The 19,579-nt window shown below is 41.2% G+C and overlaps 1 protein-coding gene across 1 annotated transcript in view; it reads left to right on the top strand.

Annotated features, from left to right (window-relative positions):
- The window catches only part of PINX1 (PIN2 (TERF1) interacting telomerase inhibitor 1), a 60,546-nt gene that overhangs the window by 9,223 nt on the left and 31,744 nt on the right, over positions 1-19,579 (top strand). Inside the window, exons 5-6 of the mRNA XM_037391667.1 lie at positions 2,857-2,949; positions 5,634-5,710. Coding sequence (XP_037247564.1) covers positions 2,857-2,949; positions 5,634-5,710 — 170 coding nt within the window. The remainder of the gene's footprint in view (positions 1-2,856; positions 2,950-5,633; positions 5,711-19,579) is intronic.

Genomic DNA, 19,579 nt, shown 5'->3' with positions numbered 1-19,579 from the left:
GTATCTAAACAACTCTCTGTGGAGTGTTGATAAACCAAGGGCTCCTGTTTGGGCCCATCAGCCTGTCCACGTCCTGCTAGTGGCAGAATTGCTGGCTTAGTGAATTTAGCAACTGGTCATTCATTCATTCTTAATGTCTGAGCACAGAAGGTTTTCTAGGAGAGGCGAGACAGAAGGAAGAGGAGGAAAATCAGTTAGCAAGAAGGATCAAACTTTGTTTCTAATCCTAGAGAACTCAGATTAAAATTCTGAACCTAATGCTTTAAAAAAAATAATACATAATTAAATTGCCGCGTAAGTTATGCTTGTGCATTGGAGCCCTAAGCGTTGTCTGAGGCCACACAGTGCTAGGTGCTGTAGCTGAAGTCCTCAAGAGGTAGAGTAGCATATCATGGGGAAATTCCAAAAGTTCCTTTCTACCTTTATAACTAAATCCTACCCAAGTTCCAACTTGAGCCATGGGAAGATCAGTTAGGTGTAGCTGGTGGGAAACCTGGAAACTGATGAAGAGAGCTGAAATGACTTGCCCAAGGACACAATGAGTCAGCACAGAGGCAGGTTCATTGAGCAAGGCTGTCTTGTTCCTAAATCTGTGCGGTATTCCCTGGGTCACCTGTACTGATGCAAAGTAGCCCCTGAACAAACCATATTTCTCCCTGTTTTGCTTAGTTATTTTTCCTTGGCCTTATAGGAGCTGAGACAAGAGTTTTCAATCACTAAGGACAAATTTGGGTGCACTTTGAAAATACCTGGTCAGAATCACATTTGGCGATTTGCAGACTGCAGGCATTGCTCTGAAACTTGGGGTTTTGGCAGTTGTTTAAGCTGGCAAAACTCATCCAGATCATGCTGCCTGCAGCTGTGCTACAGGATCAAATGTTACATTACTGGCCATCATCCAGTTTCAAATTGCATTAAAAGTCAGCTGAAAAAGTTCATTGTTCTTAAGTGGTGTAGTTGCCAGGGTTGGATTGCAATTAGAGATCGGGAAGGAAGGGCCCTGTGGTGCTTAGTATGCCAACATTCAAATACCCTTGAATGTACATAGTTTTAGCTTTCTTTTTTCTTTTTTTCTAGCTGCACCTAGTGAGGAGTTTTGATTCTTAAGTTTGTTTGCTGGGATACTAAGTGATGATGACTGTGTCCCTTTCCTGTTTGTAGAATGAGGCCACAATATGCTGGACATGTCTGAAATGTTCTTTGGAATATTCATCTGTATCAGATTTGCTTTAGAAATGACACATGGCTTTATTGCTATGACTGAATTGCTTTAAAAAGCACATTAATATTCCTGCAGTGCTTGCTCAGTTTGTCAGGATTTACCAGTCACTAGAAGATACATGCATGTACGCACCTGCCCATTGCAAGTGCCAGCACGTTTCGGTAGTGAAATTTCTGCTGGAAGGCACAAGGCGGTGCTGCTGTCCCTTTTGCTGTAAGAATAAAGTGCAGGAGGAAGCCCTGTGGAAATCCTTGGCTGTTCAAGTGGCTCGGAGAGCAGACTCAAAGTGCCTCATCTTTGGTCAGGATACTTTTGTTTTGATGCTTACTTTCCCCATAGACCCTTTTTATTAAGGATTTTGAAGCTGACTGCAAACTGTCTAAAACTGAGTTTGCTAGTCCTTCCTCCGTTCCTTAGGGCTTACTGTGTAATGGAAGAGTAGATTTCAGGCTGCTTTCTGGTAGTCAGCTCTCCGGCTGCAGACTACAGATTTCATTTTTAGGTCAATGACTCTCATCAGGTGTCACTACTTATCCAATGGTGAAGCGCTGTAATTCCAGTGTCAGAAAAGCTTGGTCTGCAGAGCTTTCAGGGGTGGGATCGTATGAAAAAGGTGACTCAACTTGGCTGTCATGGTTTGGGTTGATTTCCCTACCCATCTTGGTTGCCACTGGTAGGAGGAAAAAACATCTAACTAGATTGGCCTTGTCTAGAGTTTCAAAGCAGAGAATCCTATGGTGACTATTTCTTTTCAGGACAGAACTAATAAAGTAATTAACTGAAGAGCAGGTTACCTCCTTCGGAGAATTCCTTGTAAATTAAAAGGCTCTCTGGATGCAAAGAGTGTATCTGTACCCGTAAAATAACCTGCCACAGCACAAGAACTTGGTATCTCTACTGTTAAATAGTTAGACTAATACTTCACATGGTTTTGACCTGCACAAGGTAATGTTCTCCCAAACAACTCCTGAGTGAATTTGGCACTTAGGCAACCCCAGAAACCATTCCTAGTGGACAGTTTAAATGTAACCTCTCTTCTGGAAGCTAGGAAAATTAAATAGTATAGATGTGGTGACTTGTCCAGCTGGCTTCAGGGACAGAAAAGTGCTGGTACCATTGCATTTCCTTGTACAGATGTATCAGACTATGTCCAGATAGAGGCACTATGTTTGGTGTTAAAAGTGGAAAGCCTGTCTGTGTGATATTTTTTTCCCTTTTTCTTTCTACCCAGTCAGGTTTAGTATTTTATTTTGTACTGTTTCTTACACCTTTCTCAGACTCTGGCACTGGAGATATTTTGTGACAAACAGCACAATAAACCCCAACCTATTATTTTTTTACCATAGAAGTGAATTTGCCTTTGACCTGAAGTACCTGTATCTGCCTTTTCAAATTACATTAGATAGGAAATGGGAAGGGAAAGGGATGTGGCAAAAAAAATCAAGCAGCAACATGTCTCAGACAAAACTTACCATGCTTCCTTCGATAATATATTGTGATATGTTGTTGAGACGTGGTTTTGAAAGAGAAAGTTAAATATACTGTTTGAATTTGGTGGTTAGAGTGCCTCTAACAGGGTTGGAACCTGTTTGTCATGTTTGGGTGTTGTTTTTTGGGGGTTGTTTTTTTTTTAGAGTCCTCAGTGAGTAATCAGAAGAAGACATTCAGTCTTGAAGAAAAATCCAAATCTTCCAAGAAACGTGTCCATTACATGAAGTTTGCAAAAGGTAAGAGGAGTTCTGTTTCATAAGCTCTAGCCAAGATTAGAAAACACGTGTGTCCAGGTGATCTATTGCCTTCTGGGGTCTAAATTTGGCAAGTAAAATCTTGGTTTAGAAATACCCCCTGCATCAACTTACTTAAAGCTATAATACGCTCTTCATTTTTAGTTTGGACAACTTTGGGTGACTTTAGGCTGATACTGTTGAATAAAACAATTTCTGTCTGAAGGAACCATCAGCTGAATAAAGCAGCAGTGAATGTTTGAGTGATCTGTGCATGGGTGGGGGATGGGAGGGGGAGACGAAGGTGGGAACAGAGTTACATGGGCATCTGCACGGCACTTTACTCTGCAATCTCTGATAACCCCTGCTAAGAGATCATGTGGATAAGATCAGTGATCAGATTAAACCTCAGTGCAGGAGGACGAAAGCCCTCTTACATCTACCAGGTACTTTATTGGATAAATTAGGGCAGGGGCTGGTGGGCAGAAAAACTGTATCAAAAACTTGTGGAGTTTAGTAATTTCTTTCTTAGAGTGATGACATTATTTCAGCCATCCAGCAGTTTTGGGTCTTGCCAGTTGTTCAGTCCCTGGCTCTATTTCTTTGTTGATTGTGTTCCCCTTTCACACCACTATGTGCCCATGGTGTGTCTATGTACATGTTTCAGTGTATGGATAGGATCTGTTTCTGCTAATGGGTAATTTATTAAACTTAAAGCTCTGAGTAGTGTTTTCTGATAGCAAATTCCTCGGCTAAAACAGAGGTAATTGACGTTTGAATGGAGGCCAAATTCTGATATTGGGGTTCGAGATTTTTGATTAAATAATTCAGCCATGAAGTTGAACATGTTAACATAACTCTGCAACTTTATGACATTAAACAATTAAATTGGTTCGGGGCTTGCAAGTACAAAGGCCATGGCCCATTTGAGGTACTAGCAAAGAGGATTTATTTTGATTTGGATTTAAACTTTTGCTAAATATAGAGAAAAAAGAAGTGCCTTTTGAGCATGTAAAATATGCAGCAGGGCTTTCATATTAACAATATCCCTTATTTGTTTGGCTGCACTGTTTCTGTAAGGTAGGCCCCTATTTGATTGTACCTCTCTGATCTAAAACAGGGAAACTGTCCTTTTTCAGGGAAAGAGGAAAAGTTATTTGAGAAAGGCCAATGTTTTGGCCCTTGTTGTTCAAGTCCAATCCTGCTTCCTTTTAGACTAAACAAGACAAGTTCACACAAAAGTGGGAGAAGGGAGCAGCAACAGTAGAAAATGCAGCTTCCGTTTCTGGTGTTTTGTCCTTGCTGCTGGAGGATCATAGGCACCACACACAGCCTTAGCAGCCACACTTGGATTTGTGAAATACACACCAATACAAGATTAAGACAGTGATTTAAATTGCTTTTCTGGTAGCTGTTCCACCGTGATGCTGCAAAAGATTTGCACTGTCAGCTAATTTGGTTTTCTATTAGAGAATGCAAAAAAGTGGGGGATACGTCTCGTGGGGCAGGGAGAAGGCAGGGAAGGAAAGTGTAGGGTAAGAGGAGGAGCAGCAGGATTGTGTCATGTTCCAAGCCTTGGCCAAGATAAAGCTGAAAACAGCCACCAGTCTCGTCTGGTTTGCTTGGATAAGAACATCTAGAGGCTGCGCAGTGAGACACCAGAAAGTTGGGTAACACTTTCTTCTTGAGGCTGATGTGTCTGCTTACCCTCTGTGGGCAGTTAAGGATCCTGAGAAGAAGAAACAGGTGGAATAGGTAATCTTTTTAAATTATTTTTTTTGGTTCATTACAAGCACTTAGATTCATTTTGAAATCAGTGATTTTGGAATCAGAGTAAGGCCCCAGCAGACTCCTGATAGGTTGGCCTATCTGGGCTAATTTTGTTTCTTTAATTTTTGCTGTTTTTAAAGAATTTCCTGAGACGAGCTGTGGACAACAGCATAAAGACTTCTGCACTGTGGAATGAGCTAAACTTTTGCTGGCATCTCAGAATATCACATCACACCCTTCTGCTTCCCCCTCCCTGCTCCATGTCTGATATTCAGCTAGCTACACAACAGTCAGATGAGAATAATGGTCCTACTGAACTCAGAGAAATCTTCCTTCACCCCTGAAATGGTTTTAAATTGGAATAATCCAGTGTGTTGCAGAGATGGAGGATTTGCTTTTCGGAAGCAATTTTCGTGAATCAGCAAAAAGTCCCCACTGAGTAAAGATGGACTTCTTAATTATTTTTTTTCCCACTGTATGGAGGAGCTGTAATTCCCTAACTCTTGTCAGATTCTTCTCATGAGAATCCAAAGATGTGCAGTTTCTCTTTGAACTTTTCTTATGTGTAGGAGGTTACAACTCTTCTTTCCCTTTAGGGTAGTGCAGGCTCCTTCCCTCATCTTGCTATACAAATTGTAGCATCAAGTCAGGGGAAGCAAGCTGCTGTTATATGTTTCCCTGTGGGCATACACCAGCAGGCTGTGGTTGTTTTCTCACCAGCCTTTCCCCCTACACACACACACATTTCCTACCATGCTCAACCTCCATTTAGTGTCTGTAACATTCTCCTGAGTTTTTGTTCGTCTCCAGAAACAGTTTCTCTACCTCCATGGGTCACAGTTTGTGTTATCAGAGTGTACTTGTTATCACCAGGTGTGAATGTTGTGGGCTTTTTTTTCTCTCCTTACCCCTTTCAGGTAAGGATCTCTCTTCGCGCAGTGAAGATGATCTGTCCTGCATATTTGGGAAGCGACAGAAGAGTATGAAAACCCAGGTAAACAAGAGGCTTCACCTTTCTCTTGTTACCTTGCATATCATCCCTTTAACAAAACCATACTTAAATGTCTTTCTGCTAATGAGATTACTGCATGCCCATCAAAAGCAAGGGGTCTTCTGCCTGTGAAATTACTCCTGTTTCTATGTGAAGGCTGCAGGTCAAGGGCTGTGCTCTGAACCTTTAGGAAGTATGCATGAATTTAATACATATTTTTGTGAGTTATTGTGATGTAACTGCTTTGGAGTTAGGAAACATCAGTATTTTAATTTTACACTTAGGCAAGATACTTTGCAACGTAGATAAATTTTGCTTGATCTGGAAGATCCATAAATATCCAAAATAAAATATGATATTCAGTACCATCTGACCAATCTCAACAAACTGCCCTTATTTTCAGAAGAATTGAGAAAGGCTGAGCAGCTGCAAACAAAGAATTCAAAGATGACTTGAATGGTGATAAATGTTTAATGAAAAGACCTTTTCCCCAACTTTGTGTAATGAGATCAAGGTTTGTCCTAGCATTTATTTTATTTATCAATTCATTAGCATTTTGCACTTGCAAAGAACACCCTTGCTATGTCGGTATATAAAGTAACAGACTTACACTGTGACATGACTAACGTATCCAGAATGGGGTTTTTTGAAAAAAATAACATCTTGAAAAGCGAAAGAGAATATGTTGCAAGAATTGCCCTGTTGGTTCTGAGTTCTCTGAAGTCTCTTGTCTAGAGGGAAAGATAAGGCCTGAAATTAAATCGACAATTCTGAAATATCCTGTATGTTTTTGACAGCTTGCTGGGTTGGGCAGTACTCTTGAAAACTGTTCTGTAACTTCACTGTAGGCCACTGTGAGCTTCTGGAGGAGAGCAGTAGGGGAAGAAGGTGCTAAGAGATCCTGGATAGCAGTGAAAGTAGTACAAGGTTTGTAGGTGTGTAAATGCTAGGCTATATGATAAGGGAGCTTGTGAAAAACAAATAGCGATCCACTGGGGATTCTCCCCTGGAAAAAACTCTTACTATAAAGTAAAGAATACTTCAGTGGCATGTCTTGAATTGAACAGTTTGAAGGGTTTGATCTTGACATTATCCTGTATAGTGTTATAATGTCAGTGAATCTGCTGTAGGTTTGAAAGTTATTGGTAAGCTTTATTGGTAAGAGGAAAATGTCAAGTCTGTTTTCTGAGTATTCTTCTCTATAAACTGCAAAAATACAGTTACAGCTAATTAAACCAGGAGGCTAGAAGAAACTGAAATTAAGAGCTGTCCTGTCTTGTCTGCCACTGTGAAAAACAGTATGAACCTTTGTTACAAGTCACGAGGTTTGGCTTGAAAGGTAAGACTTGGGAGTAGGCCATCAGCCACAATGGAACCCGTTGTAGCTTATTACTGTCTTGAAATGAGCATTTGGGGGCTTAAGTTCGGGGAGAGCGGTTAGAGGTCTCAAATGCTGTGGGTAAGCTCGTACCCTTGGAGCCCCCTTGAACTACTACTTAGCTCCCCTGCTGTCAGGTCAACATAAAGCAAGACAAACCGGGATTTAATGCAAATCACCAGTGCTATGGTTAAGGGAATAGATTTTGCCCACCCAGGAGTTGTCTCAAATAGGTTTGTTTTCTCTGCATCTCCTCCATCTTTTGAAACTAAAGTTTGGAAAGTGTTGCTGCCTTTGGGACTTCATCTCGCAGAGCATTTGTTCTTTTGTTGGTGGATGCTGCAGATCATGTGCCTTTATGGCTGTTTATGAAGCGGCTGTAAGTATGTGCACACTTTTGTCAATCCCTTGACCAGTGCAGTGGTTGGCTGATGGCCACTGTGCAGATTTCCTTTTTCCCCTCACTGAACACTAACCTAATGGTTCAAGGTTCTGGCAAAAAGTCACAGACTGTTCCCTGTTAAGCACCCAGATTTCTGCATGCAAATACAGGCAGGAGGTAATGTAATTTGGAGCTGCATTGTCATCTTCTGGCTACCGTCTGCTGCTAAGCAGCTACAGGGAGAGAAAGCCAGAGGCAGCACAATTGCTTACCCTGCCCCTGCCCCCCTCCTTTTCTTCACGGATCAGAGATCCGTGGAGTTTGCACAAAACAAAAATGCATTGCTCAGGCCCTCCAGCTCTGAGCAATTTCATTTCATTGCACCCATGAACTCTCACGATCCCTTTCCATCATGTTCCAGAGCCTGGTCCTTAAGGTGGCACAAATGGCACTGCCCTGTGAGGACTTGCAGTCCTGTTCTCTGTGCCTGTCTGCATTCTGTTTTGAAATCCCTAGGCTCTGGGCATTTCCCTGATGTGGCAGAGAGTGCACTACAGGAGTGGAAAGTGCTGTCATTCTCCTGGAAGTGAGTTGTTCATATCTGTTCCTATGCAGAGATAATGTAGGAAGAGTCCTGGTGTCCCACAGAGCTCTGAGGTATGCCTTCAGGCTGTGGTAGGTTGCAGTCCCTCTTAATTGCAGCTCCTGCAGCCGCTAGTAAGAGTTGTGTGCTGCTGTCTCCATTCCAAGTAGATGAGCACAGCTTCCGTGCTTACATAGGTGTCAGAACTGCTACAAGCAATTAATCTGATTGCAGGTTCCCAGCTGTAGTTGCAACTGAGATGATATATGGAAGTTCCTGTTATGTATTGATCCAGTAGCTTGAAGTCCTATCTTTAAGGCTTTTTCCGAGGTATTTGATTCCTCCTCTTTTTTTCAGAGGTGCAGTTTGAGAAGCATCCAGTACGGGTTTGATTTGGACTGAATGGTGTATCCTCAGCTCGCAATAGAGTTGTCATTCCACTCTTGATCATTTGACAAAGATATTCAGCATAATTCTGTTTCCCATGTGTCTAGTTGTTTCCATCCAGGATCAGAATCATCTTGGGTACGACTTCATGGAAAGATGCAGAACTGGTTCACTGCGATTGGAGGAGACCTGGAGGTCTCTATGTCAGTTGCCCTGCTCAAAGCAGGGTCAGCTATGGCAAGTTGCTCAGGACCTTGTCCAGCTGAGTTTTGACTGTCTCCCTCCCTTAAAGCTTCTGATTTAAGCCTGTGGCAAAATTCAGTGGATGGATGAAAGACACCACTTAAGGAGCAGAAGATGGGAACATTTTGGAATAACAAAACACACTGTAAACAGACTCAGTTGGGTGATCATTTGCAGGTCTGTAGGCGTCAAAGACATCGTGAAAGTTACAGAAAAGTTTAAGGATGTATGACATTGATGGCATTATGACCAGGTGTTACATCTGAGTTGTAGAGCTTCTCATGTTTGTAAGAGCTGTTGAAACCACAGCCTTTGAGCTTTTCTATTTCTACAAATGGCCTAACGTGCAGTAGATCCTGGCAGTGGTATTACACTGATACTCATTGGCACTGTCATACTAGGTCTCACTGGTTCTAACTGGTGTTATACCAAACCGTTCTCGTAGATTAGGAAGAGGTGGGGGGAAAGCAAAACTCAAGAAACTCCATCTGTGCTTACGGTTGTATGGAAACTAGTGGAAGGGCTCAAGGCTAAGTGACATGGTCTCTGGACCAGCAAGCTAATCCTGGCTCTTCTGAAGTGCTTGTCAAAAATACGTGGCCTCTGAACTGCTGCTGTGATAAATGATGTCTTACCAAATCAGATATGTCACAGTGACACTGTTCCAATTAGTTGTGTTCAGTATTTCCAGTATGGTCATTAGAGCAATCGTTTTATGATCTTGACCTGTAGACTAATCTTTGGCAGAAGATGTTTTGTGCTAGCTTAATCTAGCTGCCTTAACTGTAGAGCTGATCTCAGACTCACTTTTTAACTGTCTCAGTAGCCTAGGACTGATGTAGCTAACGGGTATTTTCTGTCGTTTCACACAGACGCTACTGCAGTAAATGGGGATGTTGAGATTTAGATTATCTACCTTGTCAAAGGAAGAGGGAGTTGGCTAGAGGATTGTAAAGATTGCAAAAGAGTGGAACTGCAAAGGGTATGGAAGGAAATGCTGTTTGCCCTTAAGGGTTGAAAGGAGTTTCTCTAGAAGTCATAGGACTGAGATACTAGTTAAAGCTATTGTTTTGATGGTTCTGTGTTAGTGATCATAGGCCCTTACAACCTGTAATTCACCTGAATGTTAAGCATAACAGTACCTATTTTTTAATTGGTTTTGCTGAATCATGTGTCCAGCTAAAACCTCCTTAATAAACTACATGGGGACTTTTGTTAAAAAAAAAAAAAAAAAAAAAAAAAAAAAAGCCAAAAACCGGGGAGAAGAAAACAATGGCTAGGCTTCGGAGTGGACCTAAATTGAAAACGTCTGCAGTTTTTCCCAGGGAGAGTAAGTGATCGAAAATATTGAATTGTAATTACGATGATCTCTGGAGACCTGCAGTGAGGACCTGTTTTGCAGGGTAAGATCTGCCAGACTTTTTTTGCCCCTACTTTCCCTCTGATTTTCTCGCTTGCTTAGGAACACTGAGAGCTGGGGAGACAGAAAAACAAATTCCATTAGTTCCTATCTGGTTGAACTTCCTGGAACCCCCCACTATTTTTTTGCTTCTCAGAATTTCCTTCCTCCATCCAGCTGTGTTTCCTGATGAAGCCTTATCACTGGAGAAAATGCTCCTGAGTGAGACTGAGGATTTGGGAATGAGTTACAGACAGTCCCAACTTGGTTGCTGAACAACATGATTCTGGCACTGATTTCACTTTGGGGGCTGGGGGAGTAGTTCTGACTTGCTGGCGCATTTGTAATAACTCTGTTTGAGATGCATAGAAAACTGAATGTTTTGCATCCATGTCACTTCCATGTCTCAGGCCATTCGATGAGTAATCTGCTTCCTCCAAATTTTTGTAATTTGGATGTAAACCTGCGTAAGTTCCCTTAAACCACCTAATCCAAGTAGTCCGAAAGTCTCAAGTTTGTGGTGATTTCTTCCATGTTAGTCATTAGAAATGTAACTATCCACCCTGTTGCTTTTTCACTTTTTTTTTTTTCTAAAATCAGGAAATTGTCTTCTGACACATTTTGCAGAACTTCCTCAACTGACTTACATTTCCCAGCACTTATCAGAAATGCATGCTGGCTAATCTTAAGGGACATAACTGAAAATCCATTAAAGTCTGGCTCTGCCATGGACTCACTGAAACCATGGGTAAACTGATATAATTCCCTACACCTCAACTTTCTCTCTGCAAAATACCAATTATGATAGTGATGTTTGTGGGGTTTTGCAGTTGTGACTTTTAGGCGAGTTCCAAGTTTAGTCTGTTGGGGTTTTTTGCCTATGACAAAAGTCTCTGTTGCAGAGGTGGCATATAAATTAATTTGCTGTTCTTTTTTCAGCAAGGTCAGGGAACAAAAAACTGCAGAAGAGAAAAACTGGTTAAAAATTAACTTGGGTTTTTTCACCATTCTGCCTTGGAGACCTCAGCTAGCAGGAGGTATTTGGGACTGAGGAGGAGAACAGAAAAAGGACATCAAAAACCTGGAGAGAGTCCAAAAAGATTTAGTAAAATGGGCGACAAGGTTAGAGGGCATGTCCTAGAAGGAGAGAGTGGAGGAACTGGATACGTTCATCTCAGAAAAAGGCAGAAAAAGATGACCTCTCTGCCTATAAATATCTGGGGGTCAGGGGGAGGGGGAAACAGAGGAAGGGAAGGGATAGTAATCAGAGTAGGCAAAAGCCAAGAATGGTGCTGGGGGGTGAGAACTTCAATTAGAAAAAGGAAGACACAAGCTTACTCTTCAGCAGGCTTCCTCACAGTGATGTCAGCAGGGCACTGGAAGTCTCCTAAGGGAAATCCCAGCTCCTTAGCAAGTGATGCCAAGAAAAAAAAAAAAATTAATTTAACACTTTTAGACCTGTTAGAATGGAGAAAGATGAATTGGTTTAAGTAAAACATCTCCCAACAGGTCATTATGTGAGTGACTTCAGTACTGAAGTTTGGTTTCCTGTGGTTGTGTTGTGCTTGGATTCTGTGTGACTGAAGGAGATGAGCTCATGCTGTCCATGTGCACACTGATCGGTTGGCCTTCTCTGTCCAAATGCCTGTTTTCACAAAATATTTTAGAGTCTTAGTATCTTTGAAATCTCTAAGATTCTGCTAGTTGGATTAAAAAGTTGCTGGAGAGAAAGGAGTGCGTGATATACACAAGTGTCTGGGCAGAATGATTATGGAAACTTTGCTTCCTTAAGAAATGCGAGTGAAATTTTAATTGCTGTCAGTGTGTTCTGGAGGAATACAGTGGGAAAACACTGAGATAAGGTCTTTAACGTATTTCCTTCTTTTTTATTATACGTGTATTGTCAGAGAGAATAATTGCATTTTTAGAGGCGCTGAGTATCTTGTGCCTAGGTATTACAATTATCCCCAGGCTAGAGTTTGTCAGATTTGGGGTTAAAATTTAGAATTCCGCAGTGCTTATTCCTATATATGACTTGACCATTTCAGCACAGAAGTATGTGGCATGTTGTGTGCCATTGGGAAGACTGAATACAGTATTTTACCAAGAATGAAGGGCAATACAAACATAGTTAACAAAAGGTGGGATTTAATCCCACCTGACTTTGTTGGTAGAAGATCTAGGCATTGTCTCTTGACTCCCTTCATAGTGAATAAGGCACAGGTGCCCAAACAGATGCGTTTGCTGTCTCCCAAGATGGTAAAGATGTATGAAGCTAAACCCTTCCTAGAGGTATGTGCCTCTTCACTGATCATAGAGGACACCTGACAGTGAGGTGCTTCCTGTCCAAGATGTTACATTCTGTATATGTCCTGTTTCAGTGCAAAAGCTGTTTTCTTGTAAGCACGCGGTTACTGCTTAACCCTCTTGACCTATTCAGTTCTTGTGAAAACTACATTTTGTTAATTTTTCTTTGAAAGTTGGTTAGTGGGAAGAGACTGGTGACCTAATGGCAAAGTGTGCAAGACAATATAATGGCAATTTCACACATTTGATATCTCCAGGAACCTGCTGCTGATTAGAAAGATTTCTGTAAGCTTATAGTTTGCTGCTGCTTTGACCAGCATGTTTTACTACAGATTTTTAGACTCATTAAAAAATGGTAACACTCAGCTTACAGTGGCTTAGTTCTCTTTGACTTTGATGGGAGCTTGCTGTGTTCTGCAGCATCTCTGTTAAAGGATATCATTAGGTTTGCGTGTTCATCTGTTCTTTTTCTTTGTGACCATTTGTGTGAAATGTATTAAACTTATCGCTAGCAAGGGCTTTTTATGACATCTGTAACACTGCAGCTACTTTTTCAGCCTCTCTAGTTTTGCTCTGCAGTGTACCATGGACTCTTAACAGCCAGAAGGATCATTTCCATAAAAAAAGAAGAGAGGGGGGGAAAAAAGCTCCAAAACCAGATTCCACCAGCAGTTAGCAGTACAAGGCCTTTACTCACGCGTGAGGGGGAACCAGGACAGGTTGGTGACACAAATTCACAAGGAGGACAGCATGACAATACAGCTGAAGGGCTAAATGCATCTTCAGTGTACACAAGTGGAACAGGTAGAGCAAATGCTCTGACAGCACAGTAGCTTAAAGTGGATCTAAAACCCCATTGCTTTGAGCTTGTAACTTGTAACACCATATATAGCAAGTCAGAAAAACAATGAATTAGGCTCAAGGTGTTAATTTGAGCCATATTTTTAATAGTTCTCCATGGAGATGAGAGCGTTCCAGGAGCACTGGTAAAAATTACTTTACCCAGCATGGTGTCCTAGTAGTGCTTTTGATAAAAGGAGGAAGAGCAAAGTATTGATGTTTTGTTGCCTATTCTATAAGCACCTTGTTAATCAACTGAAGATAAATTATTGCTGTTCAGGTATCAGCAGAGAGGGAGAGGAGGCGACATCCGATCTGGAAGAAATGGTGTTTTTTCTTCTCTCTTTCTTGGAGAAGAGTCTTGCCTCTAGCGCTGGTTCCTTGGGGGGGTTGTTAGGAACAGAGACAAAACCTGGGGGTGGGGGTTGGGGGAGATCTTTTGATTTATCTTCTCTCCTTCCCTTTTGGTCACTTCGATAGGCTTAAAGAGCCGAGTTGGCTTTAATGTGTTACCATTAGAGACCATGCATTAGCTGGAATAAACCATCATGCCTCACAGTGAAAAATACCTCTTGATTGGCTAATTAATCAGTCAAAGGGGAATGACATGGCCCTCGGCTTGAGGGACTCTGCTGCACAGGTAAACAGGTCAGTGATAAATGGTTTACCCACCAATTCATATATCAAGAAAACTTAGTCATTTTTTAACTACACTTTGTGTGAAAGCTGCACTGCATTTTTGGAGGTGTATTTTTGCTGCCCTTGCTTTTTGTGGAGTTTGCATTGTGGGAGTTTTTAGGTTGTGGAAGTTTTCAAGAGGAAAAGCCCAAACAGAACTTTGTTCCAATTGTATTCTGTTTTCCGAATCACAAAAAAGCCCCTCAAGGGTTTTTTCTTCCCAGAGGGGAGGCGGAAAGTCATTGTCATGGCTTTGCGTTGAGATTGAGTGGGTCTCTAATCAGAACAGCTCATAGCTTTTTGTCATTTAAATATACTGAGACTGTTCAATGGGTCGTATCCAGTCCTTGGGCACTGCATGAACAAAGTTGACATCCGTAAGTGGGCCAAATAAAATAATTGGGGAAAATATATAAAGTAAGATGCAGATCTGTGTTGGTAAAAGTCTTTGTCTTACCCAATTTAGTTAGTACTAGGTTTTGGCATCTATATGCTGAAACTTGTCATTTGTATACTTTATAACATCTTATCCTGAAAAGAAGGTTCCCCAGTGGGATTCTTCACTGAGAGTTTTAAATAGATTTAAAAAAAAAAGGGGGGGGGGCTCTAAATTAAATTGCATAAAAATGTGATCCAGAACCACTCTTAAATGTTAAGTGTGTAAATAGGGTTAAAGCAGTGTAGTCAAGTAAGGAACCATAAAACAATAATGGTTGGCATAGCTGCTTAACTGGGTGCAGTGGGTGCACAAAACAAATCCTTATTGTGCTTTTTTTTTTTTTAACTGTGTATGTACTGTGAGAAAGTAACATATCAGTACCTAAGATTATGCACTTGGCTACTAAGGAATAAAGTTAACCTTATTTTTGTCATGTATAATCCCTTCCTCCCAAACAGCCCTTGTCATGGGCCTGCGCTTTTTTGGACAGCTTTGTTTTGTTTTTCCTTTTAAAAATATTTGTCTGATCAAAGAGCTTTCTTTTTTTAAAAAAAAAAATCCAGTGCAGTGGTTCAAAACAAGGAAAACTACATTTTTTGATCCTATCATAACAGGATTTGTATATGGAAGTGTGAACTAAGCAGGTGGCTTCCTGTTGATTTTAAAGCCAGGTGGGCATGTCCTTGACGAGTTGATCTCGCAGGCTGCTACCTGCCCTGCTTTCCCTGGTGTCCGGGTGCGTGAATATGCTGCATGCTCTTGCCATTTGCTGGTGTAGCACAGAGCCAAGATTATGGTCCCTTGCATGAAGGAACTTAATCCTCTGTGTCGAGGAGTAGGGGTAGTGTGAGATGCCATTTGGGATTGGTATCTTGTGCGAATAATACTGCTGGGCATGAGAGGAAAATAGCAGCATGTGTTCTCTCTCAGAAATCAGGGAATAGAATACCTTTTATTACTCTCTAAGAAGGCTGCTGGATCCACTCAAACAGCCTGCAGAAGGACTGGATGTTCGTAGCACAGTCTTTATTTTTGCTGACTTAGGTTAGACATCCTTTAATAACTATTTCTCCAGGGGTGTCATCTGATTTTGGCTCATCAAACTGACGATGAAACTGCTGGTTGGTTCAGATGGGTTAAGCAAACCAGAAGCTGGAGAAAAATAAATGACTTTGCCTGAGAAAGTGCTTAAAATCAAAGAAACAAGCTTTTCCACTTCCAATCCAGTATTTTGAGTTCTCTACTGAACTGTTCTTTCTTTAGCTGTGAGCATTTGCTTTTTTTCCTCTCCAGTCAGGTTAAATACCTAGCACTGGAATGTGACTTAATGGTGAACTTACCAATCAGGGTAACTAGAGTGTATGAGATACTCCCTCCTCTCTCTGACCTCACTTAGCTGCCTGACATGTTTGAAAAGTTTGGCAATTGGAAGTCAATCTAGGTTCGTTTGAGTTTTCTCAAAGTAATAAGGTCAAGAAATCCATTGCCTATGTTTTTCCCTACATCTACAGCTTCACTCTGCAAACTATCATCAGTCCCAGTGTGTTTCCTTTGAATAATGGTAGTATTGCCATATGCATATAGGCAAATTTGACCTGCTGACCGATGTCATTAATTTGAGCAGCTCCTAATAACTGCCTCTATCCCTCAGTTAAGAAAAGAGGAAGAGTATGATGGAGAACACGATTGTACAGTGGGATAGTAGGAACCTTCCATGCTCTGTTTGCTTTAGCATTATCTTTAAAACGTTAAGTCAGTTGCCAGTGTCTTCATGGTGATGGCTTACTCTTTATCACAGAATACTTGGAGGGGAAGGACCTCAGATTTAGTGTTAAGGATTACTTTTGTCCAATTTTGAAGGAAGCAAGGGTCTTTACAGCTGAATAAGCAACAGAAAAGGCGGTGAAGGGCAGCTCAAGCAAGCCTGAGTTTTGCTGATTTGGAAAGTGTTTGAGTACTGTACTTACAGGTTCTGAAATTTCCGTGCACATAACAGTGTCTGAACTCTTCCCTGCACTAGATTAAGGGATGTGACGTCTGTCTGTTGTGCGTAGTTTGTTCTTTCTCTCCTTGGGGGAAACTGGTTGTGCATTGAAGTGTTTTGATTTGGCAGGCTCTCAGTAATATGAACCCGGTGGGTATTAGTGAAGACAAGTTGAAGTGTGCTCTGGCTTTGGAGCAGAAGATGATGCTGTCTATGATAATTAATTTCTGTGGAAGTTTGTTGTAGTCTGTGATGGACCTCTAGAAGGTTCTGCATAGATGAGTTTTAACCTGCTGGTAGAAAATGCTTCTATCCCTCAGGATCCAGAATCACCCAGGCTGTTTTTGTGACCAGCTCACACTTACCTCAGCTGAAGTTAAGCACTGTACTTTGTTGGATGGCCCTTACACTGCAGTTTAAGCTCCCATGAAAGGGGTGAGACCAGGGATTTTGACTGTGGCTGGTAGAGGGGACAGAGGGCAGGAATGGTGGCTATTCACAGGCTTGAAGAGTTCTCATAACTTAGTTCTTATTTTTTCTATTCTGCTGGGGTTTGTTTTAAATCGCTCTGTTCTCACCATGAGATGATTTCTTCAGACTTCTGGGACGTGTTGTTGACAGCAACAGAATTGACCCAGCTCAGGCTAACCAGATCTTGTGTCACCTGTGTGTTTCAGGTTGTTTTGTAACAAATGAAGAGAAGATCAAAAATACTGTCTGCCCCAAAAATCCTGTTTTCCAGAATATTGAAGAATTGAAATGTCACTCGGTACTTCAGTACTTGAAAGAAAATTATTTATTCTCAGTACTTTTTTACAAATTCCTGTAAGCTTGGGAGTAGAAGAATGTTACTGTAGTGCAGTGAGTTAGTCAAAGGCTAACGCTAATTAGGAAATGCTTTCTAGTTCACAGAAAATACAATCAATTTTCTTTGGAAAATGTCAAAAAAAATTTCATTTCAAATAGTCAACTTCTGTGTTTTGCAATGAATATTTGCAGTTAGAGAAATAGGAATTTACTACAAACAGCTTGTTGCGATCAAGTGCAAGCTTGCAGGTGCTTTTTTATTATTACTCATTAGACCACTATATCTTATAAAGGAATAAAACCCTTAGACAAGGGGGGGAAAAAATCCAATTTTGGTTATTTATTATTTCAGGTAACCCTTTGTGTATATATATTTGTTTGATGTCTCATTAATATGAATATGGTTCATAGATTTCTTGGGGAAAAAGGGGAGCAGTGTAAGTAATTATGCAGGAGGTTTTTGTTGATCTTCCCCACTTCTCATCTACTGCTTTAACTCTTTAACTGTATTCAAAAAGCACCTTAGTCTATACCAAACATTTCAAGGTGCCTGGAACACTTCCTAGGTTTAGCTGGTATTCAGTAAAATAACTGTGAAGTCCTATGGATAGGAGTAGATGTGGAATTTCTCTGCAAGTACTGGTGTATTAAGACACTAAGAAATTTGGTGTGAAAAGTGTCATAGCAAGCAGCAAAGACAACTTCCTGAATTCTGTTTTGATACACTGCCTGTCAGGGGTACTAGCTCTATATGCCCTTGCTGTCACATTCAAGCAAAAGCTGTTTCCTCTAACAATTCTCAAATTATCTTAGAGCTTCAAATCTTTATTTACTTGCCTGGCTCAGCTCATCCCGGTATCAGGGCCTTAATCAGTTCGTAAACAACACATTTAGCCCAGTGGGTTATTAAGTTTTCTAAATATCTTCCTTTTCTATGTTCTCAATCTGTCCAGTAATGGCATCGGTTCAAAACTCAAATTGTTCCATGAAGACCACCATAATAGTCTGCTTATATAAACCTTTTGGTGCTACTCAGCTTGAATCTGGGGCAGTGATATAATGAAACACATGACTGTCGGGTTATCCAGTTCTCAAGTTTGCTTCTACCTAAAAATGTTTCTCTTCCCGAATTGAAGAATGAATGTTCTGTGGGGAGCAATTCAGTGTTGGCCAAAGTGACCTAATTTCAGCCTCTTAATATCTGTGACTGTGCTAATGCTGAAAGCTTAGGCATTCATTTACATTTCATCTTAAAAGCAGTGAGAATGCTGGGCCAAACTTTGAGGTGATGAGAGAAAATTGTGTAATCTCACACGTCAGCAAGCAACTGGAAGAGGAAGTTTTTTGTTGCAACTTGGACACTAAGAAGTTAGAAGGCAAAATGTCCCTATTTTAACCTATTTATGCCTTGTTAAACCTTCTATTAATTGCTGCTTTTAAACTCCTCTCTCCCAGCCTCTTTGGGTTTGAGTAGGTGATTTGTCGGTAGAGGACATCACCCCGCAGTGGATCCCAGGAGTGGGGCACAGCCAGCCTGTAATCAGGGCTCGTTGGTTTGCTTTCACCACTGTCCTACTCACAGGCTACGCAGCCTTGGGTCAAGCTACTTCTCTGCATCCCAATTTCACAATCACTAAATCTGGAGGTGATTCACATAGTCTGTGTAGGTGCTGTTAGCCTTGTGGTAGTGTTTAGTGTTAGTTCTTCATGAAGTGCATTGAAATATTTGGGTGAGTATGTTTAAGTGCAAACTGTATCTTACATGTTCAGTTTATCCTGATGGTTATTTCTGGAGAACTGGAATTGCTGTTTGAAGTGTGCTGTATGTGCTTACCTGTTTACCTTTTGAACTTTACAGCCATACTGCCTACAAAAGCTATATTGTGGTTTTAGGACGTTGTAACTTAATTAAACTTTTAGAGATTCCTGAAGCGTGACTGTCTCCGGCTTTTCTGAAATCCTTGCAAAAGCAAGGCTGTTCACATAAAATCCAGATGGGAGGGGGGAGTGTGCTCCAGAGCATCACGTTGCTTGCCCAACTGAGGGTGAGGGCATGTAACCCAGCAGATTTCTGAATCTTGGAAAGCTGAGGTCAAGCAAGAAGTGAAGGAAGTATCTACCTGCAGGAGTGTTTGTATAAATGGTTGCTTCTGGTCAAGTGAAGTAGCAGCCCTTGTTTTGACAGCTAGTACTTAATGTATCATTTGGGCTGCTGGTTCTCTGACATCCATTTATCACAGCAGACCTCCTCTGACCAGTGCTTACCAACCAGAGCACTCCGGGGTTGGTTGGTTGCTTTTTTTTTTTTTTTTTTTTTCCTTTTTAATAAGCCTAGTGTTTCTCAGTTACTAAATGGCAAAGGAATGCTGTGTGTAGCAACTACAATGGATCGCATCCAAAAGCACAAAATATGGCCTGTTCCTTTTTCCTCCATTGTCGTAGGGA

The sequence above is a fragment of the Falco rusticolus genome, chromosome 6, assembly GCF_015220075.1.
Source record: "Falco rusticolus isolate bFalRus1 chromosome 6, bFalRus1.pri, whole genome shotgun sequence".
Lineage (NCBI taxonomy): Eukaryota > Metazoa > Chordata > Aves > Falconiformes > Falconidae > Falco > Falco rusticolus.
Note: the sequence above shows the minus strand (reverse complement) of the source record. Positions and strands in the feature narration are given on the sequence as shown.